Here is a 25,030-nt window from a genome sequence, read left to right as displayed (position 1 = left end):
ATCAGTGCCAGATTCTACTCTCTTATGCTCCAATACAGGTGGGGGTTTTGAGCCCTGTTGGGTTGATAAAGACAAAATAAAAGAGAGTACTACCTGGCAGTCTGGGCGAGGCTGGGCTGGGTTGGTGACGTGTCACTGCAGCGCTCTGCTCATTGTCCAGGTCGTACACCACTGTCTGAGGGTGTCGCTTCAGTTTAGGACTGGGTATACAGGTCTGTATACGAGTGCCTGGTTTTGGGGAGATGGTGTGAATCTGTACATTGCTCAGTTTGGGGATGGACGTTTGAGGAGGAGGTGCAGCGGTTGTGACCATCTTTTCGGGGGCTGTTGGTCCTCTGTCAGCAGATTTTCTTAAAGGACTCAAAGGTTTACTGGGCGTCATTAGCTTTGTTCCCTTTCCAGCAGAAGCGGTCCTCTGGAAAACACTTCCCTGGAAGTCATTATTATTCAGTAAACTGTCCTGAACTTGTTCAAGGTCATTGTTGTTCAAGCTGTTGCCATTTCTGAGGGGACTGTGGATCTTCTCAGGTGCCGGGACATGTGAACTTCCATGTCCTGGGAGAGTCTTTTGAGGGACGCTTGGTTTGCTGTGAATGGAAGTGGACAGCTTCACAGACATGATGGGTTTAGAGCCTTTTCCAAAGGACCCGTTTCTTTGGAACCCATTCAGCTGATCTTCAACATTGGGCGATCGCACTTTATTTGGCAGCTTCGGGTCTTCTCTCACAATGGATGGATTTTCAGCCTCAGAATAAATTGGTAGGATGGGGATTTGGGAATTTCTGGGGGAGGAGTTTAGGTTTGTTTTCAAAGGACTTGACGGTTTCCTTGAAACCAATGGTTTTGGTCCTTTTCCGAATGATCCATTTCTCTGGAACACATTTCTTTGTGCATCAACATTGTCACCGATGGCAGCCGGCGAAGGCGTGTGGTTGTGAGTTCGGTCGTCATTCGGACTTTCCACAGATGTGGACTGTTGTGCTGGACTTGGGATGGCTCTTTGACGAGGGGCTGGACTGCCCAGAGAAGGCTTGGGTTTAGGACTTGGAGGTGTAGAGGCCTTTAAGCCTTTTCCAAAGGAACCATTCCTTTGAAAGACGCTTCCTTGCCAGTCCACATCATTCGGAGTCCTGGTACCGTTTGGTCCATGCAGACCATTACTAGAGGAAACCATGTTGACCTCCTCAGGTGATGACATATTTACATTACCTCGATTCGGGGAAGAGGCCATATTTTGCAGGTTGGCTGGTCTTTCATTCATTGTCTTTTTCAGAGGACTAGGAGGTTTACTGGACACTGAAGTTTTTACACCTTTTCCCATGGAACCCATTCTACAAAAAGCATTTCTTTGAGTATTCTCTTCATTGTGGTTCCTGACAAAGCAGTCAGAGAAGTGGTCCTCACTGTCAGGGGTGAAGGGCCCCTCTGGTGTAGAAGGTTGTTGGTCTCTGGATTTATTGCGCCTTTTGACCGTGTCCGATTCTTTCAGATTGAATTCGGGCGGGTCCAGGTGGCAGGGACTTTGGAGTGGACTCTCAGGATAACCACAGATTTCTGCATCTGTCAGAGGAGCCACTGCCACCCTGGGCCTCTGCTTGATGGTCAAATTACCTTCCTCTGCAAAGGGAAGATGGCTTACGTGTTGCTTTTTCAAAAGAGGGACATTTTCAACAAACTTTTCAGCTTTCTTTGGGTTTTCTTCGTCCTGATGGACACCACTTCTACCCCTCTGTCTTTCCTCTGTTCTTTCACTCCCAGGCCTCCTGAGACCTCCCAGTCCTAATGCGGGAACAGGTTTGGAGTGCTGAAATGGTACGTGAGGTGACCTGGGCAGAATTGGGGAGGACACCGGCAAAGACACAGGTGACACTGGGCTCTGTGGGGGCGGAATGTCAATCCTCCTGGAGGGACTAATGCAACTACCCTCAAGCATAGCTGCAATGCTTTTCACACTGGTTGCGCTCCAATCGGTGACATCCACTTGATCTTTTTCCACCTTGTGTGTCGGGCTGTTGCTTACTGAACTCATCCTCAGCGGCGGTGGAGGAGGCGGCCCTTTACGTCGTGAGCGAACTATGAAAGAGTGGCTTCTATTAAAGTTACCCTGAGCGCCTGCAGAGCTCGCATGCACCCGTCCCGGCCGGCGAGAAAGAGTGGCATATGAAGGCAAAATAACTGACGAAGCGGAGTTAGTCGGAGGAGCACGATCATCATCGTCATCTACCTCACCGTCGGACAGCGCACATCGATTTGAATTTTGGTCCACCTTTTTGGAAAGGCTGTTTTTGGTCTGAATCCTGGAGTCTTGTCTTGGGCTGAGTCCTGGCATCGGGACAGCACCGGCACAAGGTAGCTGTACAGCACCAGGTGGAGGCTTGGACGTCCTGCGTAGAGTGGAGGTGAAGCCCCCGAGCGGAGTGTTAATGGACCTCGCTGAGGGAGAGGAAGGAGCAGTGGGCGAATCATAGCATAGGTGACTGGGTCCGACAGGAGACTGATAGTGTTTAGCTGCTGGTGTGATATCAGAGCAGGCGTAGTGAGGCATTTTGTTCGGCGTTAGTGGGGGAGTTTGTGGCATGTTGGATGTTTGGCTGTGGTTTTCCCTCATATCTGGTGTTCTCTGGCCATTTCTGCCTCCAGGACTGCATCCTCCCGGCTTGACTTTCTTCAATTTACTGCTATCGAGATTTTCCTCACAAACTCTTTGAGTCCTCGCTGGAGGTAAAAAGGAATATCCCGGGTTTGACTGTCCAGAATTCTCTGAATTTCCAGAGCTATTTGATCTCAAGCTAATGCTCTCTTGACTGACAGAAACAGAGCACATCTCAGCGGCCCCGGCCGCACCCATCATAGCGTTCTGTAGCTCGGCGCTGAGCTCACAATCTTGAAAGGAGAGCAGAGCTCTCGGGGGATGAGGGGATGGGCTACTGGTTTCAGCTGGTCTGTCACACTGCATGTGACCATGGGCAGTGAAGATTGGTGCGTGTTCAATAGCCACCAAATCGGGTATCTTCTCCTGCAGAGTTGCTCCTCTGTCCAGCTGGTTACGGTTACGTTGTATGTCATTGAGTTTCTTAACTGCGATCATTAGCTTCTTCTGATGACCTGTCATTGACCAAGACAAGTCATTAGACACCAAGCAGATATTGGGAACCAAGTCTAAAAGCTTTTGGGAACCTTCTACATTCCACAACTATAGAAACTGCTAAAAATCATCCACAGTGCAGTGGAATTATACGGGTGGATGTAGCCAGGATGCACAGATGGAGGCGCAGTGGATGGGTCTCCGCTGCTGAAGCCAGCATGAATGGACTCTTTACCCAGTTTGGTGATGCCTATCTCCTGCAGGTCCTCCCAGGTGATGTCTCTGACGATGGAGATGGAGTCGTAGCCGTTCTCACGCAGCCGCCTCTCGTACTGAGGAAGCCCAATCACACTCAGCCACTCCGCCAGTTCACTCTGGAGAGAAAAGAACACAGCCCAAGATGTTTACACCGCAGTATTAGCACATTTTAATTTTAATTCCATTGAAAATGTGGATGTGAGAACAGCTATTGCAGTCAGAATGCTGATCAGCAATCACCTGCGTCACACATTCACTGGATATCAGTCAAAAAAATCTGACAGGTTTGGATTCCTAAATTTTAGACCTGTATTTTAAGACAAAAACTCTGCATTCTTTATAAACCCGCAAGAATCCCTGTTTCGTTATTGTCTTCTCTTTCACTGATACCCCAAACAGCTCCCTCGAAGCTACACTTTGTTTTGGTCAAGGTTCGTTTTTCCTGGTACACCATGTGTTTTGTGAGTTAAGATATCAAGCAAGAACATGACTTTGGTTTGGAACAAGTTTTTGCTGTGTTTTCCAGCCTGGAGTGTTTGTTTTCCTTCATGAATGAGGAAACAGGATCATCTGGGATTTCTATTTCAACTCGACAGATCTTCAGAGGGAACAGGGGCTGGGAGTGTTTACGGCGGATTGGAACAGTGTTAAATGTGCCTTTTATTTAAATCAATACGTAGCACAGAGGGTGGCTTTCTCTCACTGTTGTGACTTTGCTCACATATTTTAGACATTACTGAAATGGAATATGACGGTCTTCTACGTCAATTCCAATTTTTGTGCAGAACAAAGAGGTGAGAGCGGGGCGGTCGCTCTGCAGGAGACTGACTTGCTCTGGCACAGCACTACGGGAAATGCTGAAAGACAGTACAAGTATTTGTTTTTCCTACCGGCACATAGTCAGGGACCCACTCAGGGATGCTCAGTTTCCTAATCTCAGCTGAGATCTTCTTGCGGTGCCCTGGTTTGGTCACACCGATGGCGGTGAGGTCCTGCACCACAGACACACAAGCGAGGATAAGGCACAGACGATCCTACAGTACACTGGGCCTTTTTGGAGGACACACACCTCTGGGGTCATTCTGCTGATTGTGGGAACGTCGTATCCTGCATTGATGAAGTTGGACGTGTACTGCTCCAGCTGGCACTCACGCAGCCACTGATATATGGCCTCAGAGTCCTGAAATGAAAAAAACAAAACTTGCTTCACTCATCCTACCTTGGTTCTTCAATTTTGAGTATTCTTTACTAACGTGTTTTAAATAAAGACCTCTGTGAGTGTGTTTTTTGTGTCATGTGTTCTGATGCTTGAACATGACATGCAAGGATGTGATGCTGTGTGGACCCGCAGCAGGTCCCCAGCCCTGGAGTCTCACCTTCCCCTCTAGGATTTGTGCAGGTCTTTTGAAGCCCCCCTGAGGAATTCCATTCACCTTGTTATGAATGGCACCTAGAAGACACGCGTTACTGAGCAATGGCTGAGATCTGCAGTAAATCAGGTGCGAACCTTCCATTCAGATGCATTTGTTCAAACAAAATTCTGATCAGCATTTAAGGTTCCAGGAACCATGCAGTGTCCAAACATGACAGGCAGGGCAAAAACAAGAAATCTTAATTGTAAGTCATTCTATGGAGGTAAATAAAATGAAATTAATGAAGTAAAGTAACACAAAGTGTGAAGAAGAAGAACATTTCTGACCTGAGCATTTGTTCTGGTTTCTTCTATCTGTTTTCCTTAACAATGAATCCTGCTCACCAGCAGATGGCATCAGCTGAAGTCATGGGGAATTTAATAACGAGAGAAAAGAAACCCATCAACACTTGGTTGTAAAATCTCCAGTGGGACACAAAACCCAAGTTTCTTTCCGAAATGACAATGTTCTGTTTGACTTTCAAAGTCATGAGTGAACACAAATCAGTGTTTTCATCACACACACCCATAGACGTGTCAAGAGGAATCCATCTTGTTTAATGTGTTAATACTTCCCAGCTACTCTCACCGTGCCATTGTCCCGGTGCTGATGTAACATCCCGTTCTGTCTGCGGTCACTTTCTGCGCTCTGACCGCTGCCGGCACTGCGGCTGCTTCCTGCACTGTCAGCGCTGTCGATGCTGCTCCGGTCACCTGAGCCAAAATCATATAGGAGATGGGGTATGACATACAGATGAAACAGGGAGTCACAGGAGGACGGATGAGCACAAATCCTTTCGAGTCTTTTCATTTCTTTACAATACAGCTTTGTTAACCATGTACCATCGGTAACAGACACATGCACAGATAGGCTCCTACTGGTGCTTGAGCACTAGTGCTGAAGAGAAAGCCCCATCTGCACACCATCCACCTCGTTTCTTTCCATTCATAAATATTTGAGAAAACAAGTTGTTCTCTCGTCAACTCTGCCTCAATATATTTTGATATCTGACAGGGCATTTATTTGAGTTTGGCCCCTCCCACTCCTCCTTTATGCCCATATTATTCCCATGTTGTTCCCATCTTCCATGCAGATATGCCACCAATAAGTTTGACTTTAGTGAGGTGACTACATGTGTCAGTGATGTGCGATGTTCCCTCAAGTCTTTATTTCATTTTTGTATGCACCGAAACACTACATATGAGGTCCACCCAGACTGATGCTGACAAACACTTTGAACTTAATTTACAGTTCAATAAATCACTTACACACATATTTACAGTTGGACATGCAGGTTTCATGTTCCTGATCACGTTCCTTTTGGTCCCATCCTGCTCCCAGCTTGTATCAACTTCATAGTATTATCGGAGTGTGGATTATGTTAATATGCACAGGAACCTGTGGCGGGCCTGAAAGGGTATTTTACTGAACGTATTTGTTCCTTGGCTTTGTGAGTAAAAGCTCCGTTGTGTGGACATCTGCATTACAAGGCCGCTTGGGTTCTTGTCTGCTCAGGACAAATGTTCCTGGCAAGGTGAGGGATGATGACTACAGGTTCAAGAGGCTGCTGTGAAGTCAGCAGGTCCAGGGGCAGGGTAGGGGTCCACACACTCTTACCAGAGGGGGAGCTCCTCAGGACCCAAATGTCCTGAAACGGGGGAGCAGGACTAGCTGGGCCTGAGATGTGACTGCTTGGTGGAACACCTATCGAACACACACACAGGCTTTAGACACTAAACACTTCACAAGACTGGAGGGACTGGCTGCTGGAGGCTGGAGCTTAGGGTTGGAAATGTAGGACTCTGCTAATATGAGGAGTGGGAAGCAAGTGGCGTATTGTGATCTTTGTAAATGACATGAAACATTTAAGTGGGTCTTTTAAAAACAAACGTATTTTAATATACAGCTAACTCGCCGTGAAGAGAGTTTGAGCTCTTAATGTGAACATGAAAGAAAAAAAGTAATTCTTCTTTTCAAAAGACATATGATGACGTTTTGACAGTCAAAATAAGACGGAGATCCCTCTTGAATGTTTGTGCATTTAAATGTAAAATGCGTAGGTAAAATGAGTTTGATGTTGGACAGCTAAATTAACACGGACAATGAACAATCATACAGCAGAAAAGGTGAAAGCGTGCCACGTAGACTCATTAGTGCAAACTTCGACACAAGTTTAAAGCTCTGGTCAAACCTTCATCAAGAGACTTTCACAGTCTACAAGCTTCATCATCACATCATCAATGACAGTTACGTAAAAAGGGTTTCATTCAATTTCTCTGCTTTGCCTTCCAGAGGCCACTGATGGTCTGTGTAACTCACATGTTGTATTGAACACACTCTCTGGCATACATCGTGTGATTGTGTATGTGTGTCTATGAGTGAGGGTTTCACACACTGAGATGGCACTTCTAGCTAACCAGGCAGAGTCAGACACCAGGGACTTCTCACCAGCCTGCATTGCAACAGACTCACAAAAGTGTGGTACCTCCCCAGATGTGAGCAGTTCTATTCACAGAGTAAGAAACTATTATTATATATTTATATTATGTATTTCCCTCAGAGATGCGTGATACATTAATGGGACAAATCTATCATCTTTTCAGAGAATGAAATGGGTCTGCCGAACTGGAAAAGTGACTGGCATCTCCAGAGGAATCCCACATTCCCCGCATCTCACAGACAGCACTCCTGTGACCTACCTATTTTTCGACTGACAACCTCCACCACAGAAGACGGGAAGAAGCCAACATGGTCTGTCCCTCGCTGGGTGTCATGCAGGCAACCTTTCCAGCGGCCATCTGCATGTTGCTCCAGAACCTGTGGACACGACATGATGGGGTTTAGGAAAGAACCAAATACAGTCAGGTTAAGCGAGTCGAACAAACAAGTCAATCAAAAAAAATCAAAACAAAACATTGCATCAACCAGTGAACACACCAAGCTGAGCTGAACAAGTCAAGCCAAACAGCCCAGACAAATGAAGCGACCACATCCACTACTCGCACAGCTAACAGCCAACACACGGACCAAAATGTGCCAAACTTTGTTCCAGCACTCTCACTTGTTTTAACATTTCAGAAGATGCCCCATAAAGTCATCAGCCTATAGCACATTCTCCACATCCACATTCTTCAAGCTACACCGACGGTTCTCTTCCAAGTCCTCATGTAATGCATATGTGAACCTCATCATTGTTTTTCTTTTCCTTTGTATCTAGATGTCTTACATTCTTCAGCCAACAAGAGAGACCCTGTCTCTTCTCTCTATATATCCACACCACTTGAGTCTGGCCTCAACTTCATTTCCAAACCTTACTCCATGAGGTGTCCGTCTAATATACTTGTTTCCAATCCTGTCCTTCCTAGTCACGTCCAATGAAAACCACGTCATCTTCAACTCTGTCCACCTTGTGGGGGCTTCCCTTTCACTCTAGCTGCCACAGTCATCCCCACCTCCTCCACCCTGTCTGCACTCTCTTCCTCACACAATGCCACACATCCTCTCGAGAAGCTCACCATTAAAAATTATTAGTAAATATTAAGTATCAGTATTAGCATTTTCACAGATTATTTTTGCTCCACCACTTCCTCTTAGAAAGATACTTGTTAATGGGTCATAATACAATTAAAAGCAAAATTGTACTCAATTGTATATTTTACAGAAATGTTTGATGAGCAGTCATGTGACCAGCATACATCAGCAGTGATGAAGAAACATTCCGTGGTAAACTAGCTGCGATCAGGAAAAACAAAACAATGAAAATACATAAATCATAGAGAAAAGTTGACTTAAAAAAAACCATCTTAGCGGGGCAAAGACAGGAACTACACTCCTCTGTCACGATAAAAGTCTTGTTTCCTCTTGTCTGAATAATTAAGTGCACTGAAGAACAGGCACAAACTTGCTGGCGTCACTTATGCTCCTAATGTAGAGTGTCTGTACAGTCTTTTTGCTGAACTCTCCCAGTTGCATCTGAAACTTTTAAAGGAACAAACAGTGTCATTAGAGTGGATGTGTCATCATGTCTGCAGAAACATGCAGGAATGAATCAGACCGCAAACATGCACACATGAATGACTTGGAGAAATAAAACACAACAGATAAATATGTTTCACAAAAGCACAGGGGAGATTTAACCTTTTAGGCGCCAGAGCTTTTTCAATGAAACTGGATGGAAGTTTTATGTCACTATATCAAATGGCAGTACCTTGAAAATGGTCAGAGATATAGGCGGACAGTAAATGAGAAAACTCTTCAGTGTCACCCAAAGTTTGAGATGGAAGTAAATTCACTCATCTAAGTATATTGCGATGTCACCAAGGCCCATAAGGAATTACATTACTTTTATATACAGTACGTTTTTCTGATCCACTGGTGATGCCAGGGTGTGCAGCACACCTGCCATCACTTAAAAGAGAGCTGGCAAGCTTTCAGAAATATGGTCTCTTTTATAGATGAAATCTCACCTGATCAAAAGTGGAAATGTTGAAAAAAGGGATAACTCGTAATGCATCATGGAGGTGGACATAAACAAGACTGTTTTCAGCGTGTCTAACGCGGAAAAATCCTGAAAGAAACATCACAATGACTGAAGTCTGTTGCTCGCAGAACTCAAGACCCACACCGACAGACCATATGAGGACGGCCGCAGACTGGAGAGAAGTCTACTTCTCGTGATTAAAAACAAGTGTTTTTATTGTGACAGACTCAGTAAACGTCAAAACTTTACCCTAGCCTGCCCTATAATTTCAAAATCTCCCAGCAAAAACCCTGGGCGCCCTTCCTCATCTCTCAACCGGCGATGATCATGGCCGAGGACTGTGAACCAATGCTTCCTGCTTTGCTATTCACAGGATATTTTCTCCCTCGGCTTCTACCACACCTTTCTCTACCACCTTTTCTCAGTCCCACTCCCTCCGGCGCAGTTTAGACCATGCTTCGACCACGTCACCAGACACGCGAAGCACCAGTATGTGCTGCTTGTGGACTGTCACGACAAACGGACTTGCTTTCATTGTCATCTTCATCTTCTTCGATCTTCGACAGAGTTGTAGTAACTCCATCACTGCTACAGAGGTAGTAACTACATCAGACACCATATTTGTTGCTTGGCTTTTGAATTGTTGCAATGTTGCGTATTGGACTTTTGCACAATGGCGCAAAAAGGGTTGTATTCTGTTTGCTGTACTGACTTATATATATATATATATATATATATATATATATATACACACACAGACAGATAGATAGATAGATGACGTTCATACCATCACAAGGTCTCCAGTTCGGAGATTCAGGGCTGTGGGGTCATGGAGATTCAAGTAGTCCTTTATTGCTTTGACACGGAGAGCACCTGATGCCTCTGGAACAAAATTTTGATTACAAATTAATGGTGGATATGAACAAGAGGCCATCTTGTCTATAGCAGAGGTCCTTGACCTTGGTTCAGCAAGGAAATCGCTTGCAACCTGACAAACGCTGAGCATTTTCATTTGAAAAAAATCCACTAACCACTGCATCAATGACGTGACTCAATGAGCTTTTTAACAGACAAATATTGCATTGTCTTGCATACATTCCTCTTATCATTATTCAATGACAATTTAGCGACCAGCGCACACCTCAATGAAACTATGATCCTCTTTAAGAATAAATCAAAAGTAACTTGAATAGAAATGAAGATTTGCACAGACAAAGTGGGACTCGAATATGAATATGCAATTAATTTTGCTCACTGAATGATTGCAAACACATGGCACTGGGGAAAAAAATGAGGAAAATGTCCAACCTCTTAGCAGTTCCTTAATTTCCCTGCCCGCTGATGAGGAGGTGAACTGGTTGACGATTTCCAGAGCGGTCTGATTGTAAGTGTTTCGGATGTTGACACTTATCCCAGCCTGGAGGACACAAAGACAGACAAGGCACCACATTCAGAACACGGTCCTCACAGACGAGGATGTTGCTGAACTCCAAGGCAAAGTTCGTACGTCAAGCAGTAGCTGCACTACTTCAGTTTTCCCATAGAGGGCGGCCTCGTGTAGAGACGTTCCCACTTTGGTGGATCTGTTGATGTCGATGCCAGATCTCAGCAGCAACCTGGAGAATGAAACACACACGTGGCTGGTTTGGAAAGCATGCTGACATTCTTCCATGAAAAAGTTTATTCCATTTTTGTACATCTTGACCTCTCTGACAAGTGCCATTATTAAATAGAAAACGTTGCATTCAATCTCCTTGTTTTTTTTAACCATGTTTATTCCATTATTGTTTCAGTTATTTAGTTAAATTACCAATTTAACTTTCATTAAATCATTTGAAATGTGAGGTTGACTCTGACCAAGTGTTAAAAACTTAATGAAAGCAGCTATAATGTGAACTCACTGTATGACTTAAAAACCTTCAGAGCACCAAAACACTAACTCTCACTCTGGGACCAAACCTGAAGTTATAATTAGATATGTAAACTCAAACAAAGACACATGCGCTCCATTCCGAGCTCTCGAAACAATCTGGTGGGAGTTCTGCCATAAATATGGATGTGGAGGTCGAGGGAGAAAACAAACAAACATCACTGCTCCCCCAACTGCTTATCCCCTCCTCTACTGCTCATTATGCAAACAATGATGACATCACGCGAGGCTTCCCTACAACTTGCAGACAAAGTCCTTCACATTCAAAATGTATAAAACATTTTCTTGCGTTCTAGTGGAGCTTGACAAGGGTTTCTGTCTACAGTGCTCACTCCCTCCATCCTGCACTTTTATATGTAATTTATATCCACTATAACAGTATATTTCATTCACACTCCCTTCCCCTCTTTATCACTCCCACTATAACTCCCAGCTGTGGTGCGTACACCTCTCTATCAGTAGACCCAAACCTTCCCTTCCATATTTGCTTTCCTTTCTTTTTCCCCGGTACTTTCTCTAGCCTTTTCTGCTCTCCCTCCCCAGTGGAGGGATGAGGTTTTTCTTTCTCTCTATTGACACCCTACCTTCATCGCTCTTCCTCAAACTGTCCATCTAACTTTCCCGTCCACGCCATCCTCCCCTCTTCTCAGCCTCGATTGCATCATGTCTCCATCTTTATCTCATTCTGCTTCCCTCTTGTAACTTTCTTTTACTCAATGTCTTACGCCATCTTGCACTGTCTTCCGAGCACCATCTCCACAGCTCATCTATTCCTCCCTCCCTCACCCTTAGTTTGTAACATCTCTCATTAGTACCTCATGTCTCCCTTCTCTCCATGGTACTCTCCCCAACCCTGACTTCAAATTCAGTCCTGTTATAAAAAACAATTACATAACTGCCAAAGAAAGATCCTTTCACCAACATGAGAGCACTAATCGCTGTCTTCCTTCCTTTTCTATGGCATCGGAATGCATGACACAAGAGCTGTGTAAAAATCTAAAAACACATTTACACTCCGTTCATGTCACTGGCAACAGACACCTAATTCAAATGGAAGCAGACGTCTATGCTTAATTCTGTATTTGTGTAAATAATTCCTAACATTCAAATAAATAAAGTTGCTGTCACTCACTTGATCACATCTTTGTGTCCATTCCTGGCAGCAAGGTGCAGACAGGTGGACGCTGGAGACTCCAGACTATCCTGTCCTTTGTCTCCTTCTAACAGAGCAGAAACTTTGTTGCTGTTGAGAAGCAGCTGTGCCACCTGCACACAAGGTAAAGCATGTCGTTTCACCAAATATCATAAGCAGTTTGAGCAGCACATCTCAAATAGAGGGCACACAACCTCTACGGGGGTGTGCAAGGTGATATCATGGTGAAGCTTGCTTTTTTTTTTTTTGCCAGATGCACACAGATCGGTTAATGGAACAAGTTGTGCTTGTTCACATCAAGGCTTTATGATAGAGGTAATATATTTTCCATAACCTCAGTGTGAATGAAATCCCTAAATTATTAATATTTATCTGTTTCAATATTGTGATATATCCATGATGGAATTTCTTGCAACATATGAAGACATCACAAATATCGCGTATCGTGGGCCAAATATCACTATAATATTGTTTGATATTGTGAGCTACCGCACATGTGAATACTTTCAATAGGAACAGTGCAGAATGTCTGTATATATTTGCCCCAAACTGGTGATGAAAAGACACATACCTTTAGCCTGCCAAACTCACAAGCCAAATCTAAAGGAGTCTTCTTGGCCACGTTAAGCAGACAGGGATTGGACTGATGCTGGAGCAACATCTCCGACTGAAACAAACACGCACACACACACATCATTTCAACACAAGAACCGAAACAAAACAAATACATGCTTGATTTAAAAAAAGAATCTAGTATCAATACATGGAGTCACCTTCCGCAACAGGCTAAATAAGGGATTCATAACCAACGATATGGTCATTTCTAGACAAAGATGTCACTTATCAAGGACACCATTTTGCACACTAAGTGAGGTCCGTGTGAGTTGTAAGGGACGGGAGTGCAACATGAATCTGGAAACAAAGACAAAATGTCCACACATCCTCACTGGTGTAGAACAGTACATTGATGTAGGGAAAGTGGACTTTAGTGTACTATAATGACGCCAAAGGCAGCTGTCAGCTGAAGCACTTGTCCGTCTTTCTGTGGCATATCCTGATGCTGAGGGTAGCACGTCCAGAAAGAAAGACAGAGGTTGGGTTAGGTGAGCCATGGGAAGGCACTCATTTCGTTCTACATGTAACATGCCAATTGCAATCTGAAGCCCATCAAACAGCCTCAAAGAGATCGTCCAAATGCCCCCCCCCCCGTGTCTCCCGCTCCCCAAACACGCCTTGTTATTTCCTAAATCTGTCTTACAAAAATTTTACATAATCAGACGAGAAGAAAAACAAAATAAAAATCAATTCAAATAATAATTCACTTCCACTGTATTGAATTTTACGATGGTTATGGTATATATTCACACGAAAAGAGATTACTGTTTCTGATTGTCGTATTAGGCTAGCGCTTCCTCTAACAACCATTCACTGTTGATGGAGGAAACTAGAGAAAAAAGACAGCAGTCTAATATTTCTCTGACTCAGCAGAACCTGCTTGCAAACAATCTATTTTACATTTTTAAAAATGGAATAAAAACCCCATTATGTGGTGGGCCCTGGGTGTCAATGCTAATATCCAAGGTACAAGTAGCTATCCATGTGAATCAGAGTGGAGGAGTCAGGATACAGACGGTTATATGATAGGTGCAAACCAGTGTTGCAGACATTCCTGCAGGATAAAAGAAGTGTCAAAGGATAAGGAATGCGTGTGTTCCGTGCTCTCAAACTCATGTGACAATTCGATGTTGGTGAATTCAGGGTGTTGCTGCTGGACAATACACGCTGACAGACAAAGGGAGTAGGTTTCACTGAAGACGGAGGTAACAGGCAGTGGCCTGGAACTTTGCCTCGGGCGACAGATGTGTGTGAATGTCTACTCACCACCTCATAGTGTCCGTACTGAGCTGAAAGGTGTAACGGTATCTGCCCATCAAGGGAGGGAGAATTGACGGACGCCCCGGCTCTGAGCAGCAGTAAGACAGAGGCAGCTTTACCCTGCCAGGCTGCGTAATGGAGGGGCCGCATACCTGAGAGAGAGGGGCTGGAGTTGAGTCTGGACAACACTCCATAAATAGGCAACTTTGTATTTCAGAGAGATGACGGCATATTGCAAAGCCAGTATTCATACCATTGATATCCTTGATGTCCACTGTCGCCTGGGCTTCCAGCACAAGGGACAGCAGCTCTGTGGTTCCTGTCAGAGCTGCATGGTGCAATGCCGAGAAACTGGGGAAGAGATAGCAGAGTCCCGCTTAATCAAAGGTAGAGAATTCATGCTCAGCTCTCCTGGCTGTTAGAACGTCCAACCACACTTTCTGTGTGTTGAATTAATAAGAGCGTTTTGTGTATGTGGGTAAAATGTCACAGTGACGCCAAGAGAGGCCCGAGGGGATGTGTGAACTCTGCATGATTATTTATTTGCGCACACCAACAACACATTACAAAGAATATTCTAATAAGCAAAATTTAAATTACAATCTTGAAAAAGTCTTAATTATAGATAATATTAAGACAATAAATTTAGTAAATCCACCAATCGCTCATGAGAACTGCATTTGATCCGTCTAAAGATCTTCTGCCACACAATTTGGGGTAGAAAGGAACAAAAAACAAATGCAGGACAAAACATTTACCCTTGATTACCATTTCAATAAGCTGCCTAGGAAGGAAAAAATGGTGCGTTATATACATATTACAATTAGTTATTAAAATGATCTTAATGATTCACAGCTGGAATACTCAAACAGTGTCACAATAGATTGGGAGTGCGTGAAATATCTTCAAGCAAGTTATTGTGGACTGTTAAAAACTGCAGAACTGCAGAACCGCAACTGTCCATGAAACTTATTAGGTGCATGAGTATAGCACTAATTCACAAATAAACAACCTCTTGATGAGTGTGAACGACGTGTGTGGAAGATTCTAAATGAACACTGAGTCAGAAAAGGCACCTATGAGTAAAGACGAACGTAATTTTCTGTCTGTCTTCTGTTTTTATTCTAACCTTCATTTTTTTACTACAATGAACAGCCATACAGTATTTTTTTCCCGGCACCTTCCCAGTACTAACCCTAAAGGTTCCCAGAAACTAAGTTGGAAACCTGAGGTCTTACTGTGGTGTTAACGTTACCAATATAACTTTACTTTGTCATGGTGTGGGAGAACCATCATGGTTATAGCCTGCCTTTACAGTGGCTTTGGCAACATCATATTTCTCCATTTTTTTTTGTTTTGTTTTGTTTTGTTTTGTTTTAATCTCTTTCGCTTACTTCTCACACGAAAACCAAACTTCCTGGGGTGAACTTGTATCACGTGTGACTGGCTAATGAGTCAGTTACAGGTTAGAACATGACGTTCAGGTGTGCACATCCCACGCTCCTCTTACCCATCTGAGTCCTGGAAGTTTATGTTCAGCCTCTTAGTGGAGCCCAGCAACTCTGGAAAAAAAAAAGAAAGATAGGTTTGAGGAGAGGACTGACACTGATCTTCTCCTCACAACACCAGAAATCCCTCGGTTCCTTTACGGCCAGGTATTACTCCTCATCACTGCCTTGGCCATATCAGAGTTTTGACGGGGAGGAGAGCTGTCTTCACCTCCTCGAGCCTCTTTCCTTCCTTCCCTGTCAGCACATTTGACAACCTCACGCCAGCCAAATTATCCTGTCATACCTTTCCACCACAACTGCATTTGCAACTCATTGTACAGAACTTTATAATCGGTGTGCGTGTCTGTAGAAACTTGCCATGTACTTATGTTTTTCCACAGGATCACATGCTTTTAAGTACACATAAGCCATGGTGTTAACAACATACTTCATGGATGCCTTTGTGTTTACATCACTAGAGCTGCAAACACAAGCCACAGTAATGGTGACTGCTTGATGACATTAACAAAAAAACAGCAACAGTGTCAACTTCTTTCATAAAGGTACATATAACCAAAGTGTCCTCAATGAGGTATATATATATATACATATATATATATATATATATATACACACATCACATCATCTCATGAAAAGCAAAACAAAGGAGATTCAAATTCATAGTTAACACTCCTGCAGTGACTGCAGTCTGAGCCGAGCTTACGGCAGCCGCTGGTGAGAAGATCAGACAGATTAGCTAAACTACTTTATTTGGTGATTGCTGTTGATTCTTCAGTGGTGTGAAATCTTGTCATGTGTTACGCAACTCCCAGTGGCACCGGTCTCAAGTCAATCTTGGGAAGTAAAGCAAGAATTTGTCATCTTTTTCCATTTCATTTCCACTTCCATTTCATTTCTTTCACTGACTTGAGGGTTTACTCAGAGCTGACTGGACACGATCATATTCTGCTTTCCTCACAGGAACCCTCGCATCAGGACAACATGGTAGCAGTCACAGATCAGACTTGTAGGTAGATGTAGGGTTCCTGCAAGTCTTCGAGCTACAGCTGGTGACATCACAGACTATTTAGTGAAGTCGACTCTGCATAATTCCAGTGCACAGTTAAGCTATAAACAGTGCTAAAATTAAGTTTCTCTTGACAGGAGACAAAAGTGAAAGCATTAAGCCACCATGTTTTTTTTCCGACAAGACAATTGCATAATCAACCAAATATATTAGATGGATCTAAATTATATTTTTTTTTTGCTGAAAAAGAACACCTCAAGCATTTACAAACTTTGGGTAGATGATTGAAATTTCTCTCAAAATTCCATTCCCAACCATTTCCCTGAAATCGGGATGAAGGCAACAGGTAATGATGCCCATGCCCCCATACAAAAGTCTGGTACTTTTATTTCTGGGCACTTCAGGATTTAGAGCAAGTCGATCTCGAAAAAGTGAAACTGAGTTTCTGTTTCAGAAGGTTAACTCCTCCGGATCAGAGGGAATAACTGTGGCAGCTAATAAAACCTGGTCAAGCATCACAGAATTTCTTTCACTTTTAGACCCTACACCTTATTTATTTCAATCGTTGTATTAATAAAAGCCTTATTTTTTGCTTTTTATTCACAAAAATTGAAATTGTTTACTATTTGTATTATCATAATCATCAATATTATTTTTGCCACCATACGTCCATTCAGGAAACATTCAGAGATGGTTATGTTATATATGTTGGACACACATACATTTATGGTGATAATTATCGTTATCGCCTAAATGACAACATTTATCATTATATATTTTTTGTTCATATCGCATCCCTGGTGTCCAACATCCAGCCAGCCAGCCAATTATTTGAGTTCACGAAAATGAACTAACTAAACTGTCTCAACTCTCTATTTCAGCAAAAAAAATGAGCAATAAAATGAGTCCCTCAAGAGCAGGATCTGAAATTATGTCATGAAAAGTGAACAAAACTTTAAGATTGCAAATGCAGTGGACAAACTTCATGATAAATTAATTACTCTTAAGGGTTTCATGAAAATTATGAAAATGCAGGAAACACATTTTTATTCAAATACTAACCTACTTTTCGTGAAGCGTTAGATTGGAGCAGCTCACGTAAGTGACGTATGTGTGGGAAAAACACATCAATCCCAGGCTCTAGACTGTCGGTAGGTACACTACAGGCCAAATGTTTGGACACGCCTTCTGACTCAGTATTTCTTCTTTATTTTCACTACTTTCTGCATTGTAGATGCATACTGAAGACATCAAACATATGATGCAGGAAATAAGAAATTATGTAGCAAAGAAAAAAATGTTGAATATCTCTAAATATGTTGCATATTTTAGATGACTCAGAGCAGCCGCCATTTGCTTTGTTGGCAGCACTGCAAACTGTTCTTCAGGAGCTTCATGATGAAGTGGCCTGTTGGAAAACCTTATCAGGTGACTACAGGTGACTTATCAAAAAAAAAAATCTAATATACAGTAAAACATGTTTTGAATAATTACACACTTATTTGTTTACCACATAATTCCATATGTGTTCATGCATAGTTTCGATGTTTCTGTGAGAATTTACAATGTAAATAGTTGTGGGAATCAAGAAAATGCATGGAATGAGTGGTGTGTCCAAACTTTTGGCCTGTACTGTATATTAAACTCCCTTTTTCTAAAGGGCTTGTGAAAGTCCCCTACCAACTGAGTCGCTGATGCACAAAGTTTAGACTGCAGAAGTCACAGATTTAGCCCTGCATTTCCTGCAGACTTGCTGTTCCACAGACCATGATTGTAGTGCTCAGGGTTCCCTTAGGTTGTCCAGTCGCCCACAAAGTTACCCTTACACCTTAAGTATTTTAAGGTCAGACATTCTGTAAACAAAACACTCACCAGAGAAACACAGCCTGGACTGGCGAATCTCAGGCTATACGGAAATCAGTGTATTTTTGGGTCAGAATATGGCACAAACAACTTCAAAGCCTGAATCCCTTATGCCTTCTGACAACAGCCCAGGCTAGTGGTAATGATATTATGGTGTGCTGGGACATGTTTGACGCACAGTGGATGATGTTGTGGGTTTGCAGCACTAGCTACAATGTCATTGTGGCAGCAATACTAAGACAACCAAGTGACAGAAACAAAAACATTATTTCAACAGGAATGGTTGAAAAGAGGTTATGAATGTTTCTACAGATTTAGCAAAGACTGAGATCAAGACTGCTCCAGTTGCTGCGCTGACAAGGACGGAGGTGGGGCTGCCGCGGCTCTGAATACATGATATCCCAGAAACTGTCATTTGGAAGCATAATAATGAAAGAGGTTGTGCTGGATCTAATTGGGGTTCCACTGGAGCGTCGCTTAAATATTAAATGCTGTCCTTCTTTCTGGTTAAATAATTCATCACACGACAGTTATTTTAGGCTGAGGAAAGTTTTCACAACTTACACTCATTATTTAAATTCCATGCTATGACGGGAAGCATATAAAATGTGTTTAGCGTAACTCTGTATAATTGATATTTACATCAAATAAGTCCTCCAGAGAGCTGGCACTCGGAGAAAGTCATAAAAAGAGAGGCCTACAGGCACAAAAAGCTACATTCCAACTGAGACAGAGCAAGGGGCTGGGCGTGGGGGGCTTGCCAAGACAGAGTCTAAACTGTCCCGATGGTATGAGATGAACAAGGCCTTTCAGGAAATGTAGTTCCAACATGACTTGGAATTCCGAACACGCCCACCGCAAGGTTCTACTACTGCCTCCGCGCCCTTTCCCCCTTCAATGATCTTTCTTTCAGACGGACACAATAACATGTTGACTTGGTGTGTGACTCCTTTTGACTCCTCCTGTTGGGACAGACACATCTGTATTAGGTTTCCCAGTTGGCCTTAGTTTGTTTGCACAGAAATGGTTGCCACAAGAGAAATTTTACCCAAAGGCTTGGGGTTTGGATATCCTCCTTTTTTTCTTTTCCCACAGAGAATTCTTATTCTCGCTTTCTTCTCTGCATGGACGGTTGATGCAGATGACAAATGGTCCATAGTTAGAGGTCAAACTTGATCCGTTTATGGCTGCGTACTCATTCAATCTATGCTCGGGCATCGCAGTAACTATTAATATAATTTACTATTTCTACCACTTCAGAGGTCAGACTGTGGGTGTGAAAGCAGAAGCAAGGCATCATCTGCAAAAAGCAGCTGTGAGATCCTGAGGCTGTCAGATTGAGCAAAGCCTTCTCATTTCTCCAGCGCAGGGGAGATTTTGGCCAATAAAGTTATGTCAACAGACCACAGAACGCCGACGCCTGATAGCTGCCTCTAGACATATTTCATGTCATTTCTAAATTCTCCTGATCCGGGAAATAAGACAGATAAGGAAAGAACAGGGGCAATTAGTGATCTACTGTTGTACAGCGATGCATCATTGCTTTTGTGATGTGAAGTGACAGGTCCTCCCACCGCTGCAGTGATTCCTCCCTCTTCCACACAAGCACACACATTCATCAAGACAACAAATCATGACTTTGACATCTTCTGAACCTCAGACACAGCACAGATCAGGAGCCCTGTAGTAGGTTCAAAAGCCAAACTTCAGAATCTAGTAGACAAGGATATCAACAATTCTTTACATTTTAAGTTAAGTTACAGTACGTACAGAAGTACACTTTGTGGTTGTGTGTGTTGGTCTTCTTTGCAGGTGGGTTGATGAAAAACATTATGGGTGCGCCAATCCATTGAACAGTCTATTTCCCAAATTTTTAGGAATAGCCAATCTGCTGAATATTTCATGTAAAATCACTCTTCTGTACTGATCCTATCTTCCCAAAGGTCAGAAAACCAGTCACTGCACTTAACTCCATTGATTGACTTGCAGTACGCGTCAACATGCAACACTGAAGTCTGACTTTGTCGTGAACATTGGTCACAAAAGTCACTTTAATACAGTCTCTATTTGACGCCTTGGGAATGAGAATGGGTTGTCTATACTTCAAAAATCAAGGGTCAACTTAAAAGTATTTGAAATGTGAGTTTTTAATAGGGTAATAAAAAAACACACAATAGGAATGGATGGACCTTAAACAGTAAAGCCCCAAAACAGGTGGCCAGGCACATTTATGTTTATATGTTACTGTACGAACTCATATGTGTGTTCCTGACCATTACATGTTTTTGGGGGACCCATCACTGCATACAGTAATATCAGAGGCAGCCAGCTTACAGCCAAGTTCCTGCCCATTTCCACCACGCTCCCAGAAGGCTTCCAGCCATTTTCCAGCGGGTAGAACGACCTCCCCCCATTTCTCACAGGTGTGTATCTTTAAATGTAAGCCTCACCAACTCATTGAGTTCCAAGGTCTGTCCCGGGGAAGCTCTTATAAAACACAAGCCCCATAGTTCTTCCCTTGTTCTAGGCCAGAGATGGCAATAAAAGGCCAGATGTGGTCCTCTGAGAACATCCATGTGGCCCTGCAGCGCCACATTACTTCTAATGGGATGGCAGCACCTATAAAGCCAACTGCGGCGAAAATGTTTATTTTTGATGTATTTTCTTTCTTTTTTGTCTGCAATATTTTTCTGTGTTAAGTGTTAATGTTACATAAATTACTTATTAATAACTAGCAGACCGAGTACAACAAGAACAACAAAAAATGATTTAATACATTTTCTTTTAAACTTGCAAATGATAAAGACAAAAGATATACATCCACAGTTAGTGAGAATGAAAGAAATTCTATATGCCTTGCGTACGCTCATATCATTTCTGACAATGCGGGTATGATGTGGTGTGCAGAACACATCCAAAAGTAGGCACACTTATTTGAGGAGCAGCTCTGTTCATCAATTCTTCATTAAAAGCCAGCATCTGGGTCTTGAGCAGAAAAAAAAGCCCACCACATCAAAACATCTTGAGGCTGCAACATCTAATACATGAAGCCCATTTGTTGAAAACGTAGTGGAATATCCTGCAGTGCTGCTGCAAACTAGGTCAAACAAATTCAATATTTGTTGCCACTGAGCCAGGAGGGAAATGAATCCGGTGATCAGTCGAGTTTGTGCGTGAACCATCACAGACACATCTTTACATCTGAAACAAAGTGGTGAAACCTTGAGGATTATGTAAGACTGCAGAAGAAAAAAAATTTCGGCCGTAGTGCTACGAAATACAGAAAACTTTCTGTCTTTTGCTTAAAATTAGATTCCTGTAGAGCAGCTTTGCACCAAAACCAACGCCAAAAAGCCAGAAGATATTTAGTTAAGTTTGAATAATTCTCAATGATTTGGCACTCCAATCGGTCTCACAGCTGGGCACTTCTTGAAAAGAGAACATTTTCAGATGACTGATTTCAGTTTGGATAACAAGTAGACTAAGTACCCAAGTCTTAAAAGAGACAAGCATGGTAGAGAGCATGGGGCAGTTGTGGCCTGAAGCCATCCTCTTTTGGTTGGTCAGCAGGAGCAGTACAATTCCAATAAATACACAGAATTAGCAAAATGGACTGACACATCATTGACCGTTTTTAATACTGTAAAGGTTTGGTAGAGGCCATGCAGTGATTCAGGGTCAGTCTCACAACCAATGGGAAACACCTCCAAGATGATTAGTGTGAAAATATATGCATTTCTTCTAGCAACCCATTCTCACTCCCAAGCAACTATTGTATTGTCTGTCTGTCCTATGTCCACGACGAAGTCAGCCTTCAGCGTTGCAAGTTGGTGCCCTGGTGTTTGAAAGGAGTAAAAATGATGCCACTCTATGTGACGTTCTAAAAGGGCGGAGACAAAATGTCACTCTATGCGTGTGGACAAGGACCTCTACTGCCAACACACACCCTCTAAAAAGGTGCATACTGTGCCAGAATCATTCACACAAGGCAGCACATACAGTAGGGGAGCGCAATGGAGAACGATAACCGACGCGGACACTTGCCACAGAGCGCATGGCTAAGTACATACACGTGTAGTCACTCAGCAACAAATGATTGAAACATGGCATGTGTGGCAAGACAAGATGAGAAGTAAATAATCCATTTAAAACAAAATCCATCCACAGGGGCTAAGACAATGACGAAATGTATTGACATTTTCATTAACATTGACAACGGCACCTTGTGCTACAAGAACATTTTAACGCTGGTGCTACCAAGCCTGAAGTATTTCACTGAAGTTGTCTTTCCCATTTTTACTAGTAATAGTATGTGGCAGCCAGCTGTAGGAGGGAGTGCTGTTTATAGGGAGTGAGATCCCACTTCGTTTCTCAGTTGGATCGCGACAGGGTTGGCTATGAAATGTTCCGGATTAGGTTAGGGGTATTTGTGGGGGCGGGGGGAAACTCTGCCATGGTTTCAGAAAATCTTGGAGGGGTACCTGATTATACTAGTTTATTGTTGGTGCTTTTGGCAACTTTCACTAAGTGACTGTAGCATTAGCCACCAAGCCATCAGTTCCGACATGGTACATGACGTTTCTGTGACTCACTTTCAGCATGCTGGAGCAGAGAAAAATAAAAACCAGAACGAGAGAAAGATGATGCCAATTCTCCTTACAGAGGCTTTTTCATTTTAAAAACAATGTCAAAAAATCGAGAATAATCAATATCAAACCATATGAAAAAATATATTGTGATATTATTTTAATGCCATATCACCCAGCTTTAGCTGTTTTACAACCTGATGTATTCTACCTTATCTATCACTTGTAGTTTGTTTTCATAAATGAACTTATCTAGTCATCTAGATACCGGCGGATCATGTCAACCAAAGAAGGAAAACAGTAGGCCTGAACTCTCACAAACAAAGAAACGCATCGACTATTTGGAATCCAAAATAGAAAACCTGGAAAACCAGAGTAGATGAAACACGATCAATGCAGGAAATGTGACCAGGTTAGCTACAGTTAGACGCAAATTGTTCATTAACCCTGGAAAGGGCACACCTAATCAAAACAGACCAGTTATCATCTGTTTTTTGAAATATCAAGACAGAGTGCTTGCAGTGGGCCTGGAACATAACAAACTATCACTGTAAAAACACTGTAAACTTAACATATGATGATGCAGCACCTTTCGTAAGTTTTATATTAAAATTACATTAAAATTCGTTTTTTAACAGTTTTCCTGTTCAAACATTGAAACAGAAGTTTGACCTAGTTATAGATGTGAAAGTCTTTAAAGTAGTTTATTGGAAAGAGAGTTTTTCATCATATTTCATTTATAGGGTAAATATAGCTGGTGTTTTTGGGGTTTAGGTTGTCACAGTTTTAGCTGCTCCTCTGTAAGGTGGATCAGCATTAGCCTCACAGTTCAGTTTGAAATGTTAGTTATGTTTTTTATTAATGTTTGCCTTTCTCATTTTTGTCAAGTTACAACACAAATCAAGATTATGAATAAGCTGTGCCATTTGTTTTATGAAACAATTCACATATGAAAAAAACACTTTAGACCTTAAGAATATGCAGGTAAGCAGTCAGAGGATTAAAGCCATTATGCAAAGTGAAACACATCATAAATAACATTAAGAAACGTAAATCGAAAATAGTATTTCTTCAAGAATCTCATCTGACAGCATCAGACATTAAATCTGTTCAAAAATGTTGAGGCCTGGTGTTACATGCATCATATAACAATTATGCTAGGGTGTTATCATTTTGATCCATAAGGAAATCAAAACAATACAGGACCGAACTGGTAGATATATAATTGTCCAAGGTTATATTCATTCACACATATTGAATCTGGCATGTTTATATGGACCCAATGAGGACAACCCCAAAATACCACAGACTGCACTTTAAGTAGTTAAAAAAGCCCCATCTCAATTGGGCAGGCACATTGTGTTATGGCTGTGTGACGTGTTCTCCTCTACAGATGTCTGAACATTTGATTTGCTTTATTTGGGACCTGCTACCTGTTATCAGAAAGCACTGATAACTGGTAACATTAGAGTAAAAGTGGTCCCATAAAAGAAGGAAAAGAAACATGTTGAGACAAAACTATCCACGGATACACTCCCTCAGTTATTTGTGCAGACAACTGAATAAGTCAGCACTAATAAAGCCTCTGGAGCTGCAGGTAAGACCCTGGTCGCTTTAGAACAACAATGACCTGGATAACTGAGACACTTGCAGATGCATGAAAATGTTTGAATATAATTTATTCAAAGGCTGTTGATTTACCTGCTGGATGTCTGAGAGCTTCATTTAATAATACAAAGGAAAATTACAGGCCTTTTATTCGTTTCTGTGATGATCTTTGATCTTGTCTTATGGTGTTGAATATACACAAATAGTAAAGATAAAGCAGATGTGCTTGTTTGTAGTTATTTGACATTAAAGACCTTGAATTG

At 42.4% G+C, this 25,030-nt stretch overlaps 1 protein-coding gene across 3 annotated transcripts in view; it reads right to left on the bottom strand.

Annotated features, from left to right (window-relative positions):
- The window catches only part of LOC128759203 (caskin-2-like), a 39,678-nt gene that overhangs the window by 3,197 nt on the left and 11,451 nt on the right, over positions 1-25,030 (bottom strand). For all 3 annotated transcript variants that reach the window (XM_053865983.1, XM_053865985.1, XM_053865984.1), the window contains 16 exons: positions 15,704-15,755; positions 14,447-14,544; positions 14,200-14,345; positions 12,890-12,985; positions 12,298-12,431; positions 10,743-10,851; positions 10,544-10,652; positions 10,023-10,117; positions 7,455-7,572; positions 5,344-5,468; positions 5,043-5,115; positions 4,720-4,793; positions 4,413-4,523; positions 4,234-4,335; positions 3,321-3,459; positions 94-3,105 (listed from right to left, as the gene is read on the bottom strand). In XM_053865983.1, the coding sequence (XP_053721958.1) occupies positions 94-3,105; positions 3,321-3,459; positions 4,234-4,335; positions 4,413-4,523; positions 4,720-4,793; positions 5,043-5,115; positions 5,344-5,468; positions 7,455-7,572; positions 10,023-10,117; positions 10,544-10,652; positions 10,743-10,851; positions 12,298-12,431; positions 12,890-12,985; positions 14,200-14,345; positions 14,447-14,544; positions 15,704-15,755 (4,593 nt within the window). The remainder of the gene's footprint in view (positions 1-93; positions 3,106-3,320; positions 3,460-4,233; positions 4,336-4,412; positions 4,524-4,719; positions 4,794-5,042; positions 5,116-5,343; positions 5,469-7,454; positions 7,573-10,022; positions 10,118-10,543; positions 10,653-10,742; positions 10,852-12,297; positions 12,432-12,889; positions 12,986-14,199; positions 14,346-14,446; positions 14,545-15,703; positions 15,756-25,030) is intronic.

The sequence above is a fragment of the Synchiropus splendidus genome, chromosome 5, assembly GCF_027744825.2.
Source record: "Synchiropus splendidus isolate RoL2022-P1 chromosome 5, RoL_Sspl_1.0, whole genome shotgun sequence".
In the NCBI taxonomy this organism is placed as follows: Eukaryota; Metazoa; Chordata; class Actinopteri; order Syngnathiformes; family Callionymidae; genus Synchiropus; species Synchiropus splendidus.
The sequence above is the reverse complement of the archived record's forward strand: the minus strand, read 5'-3'. Positions and strand labels throughout refer to the sequence as shown.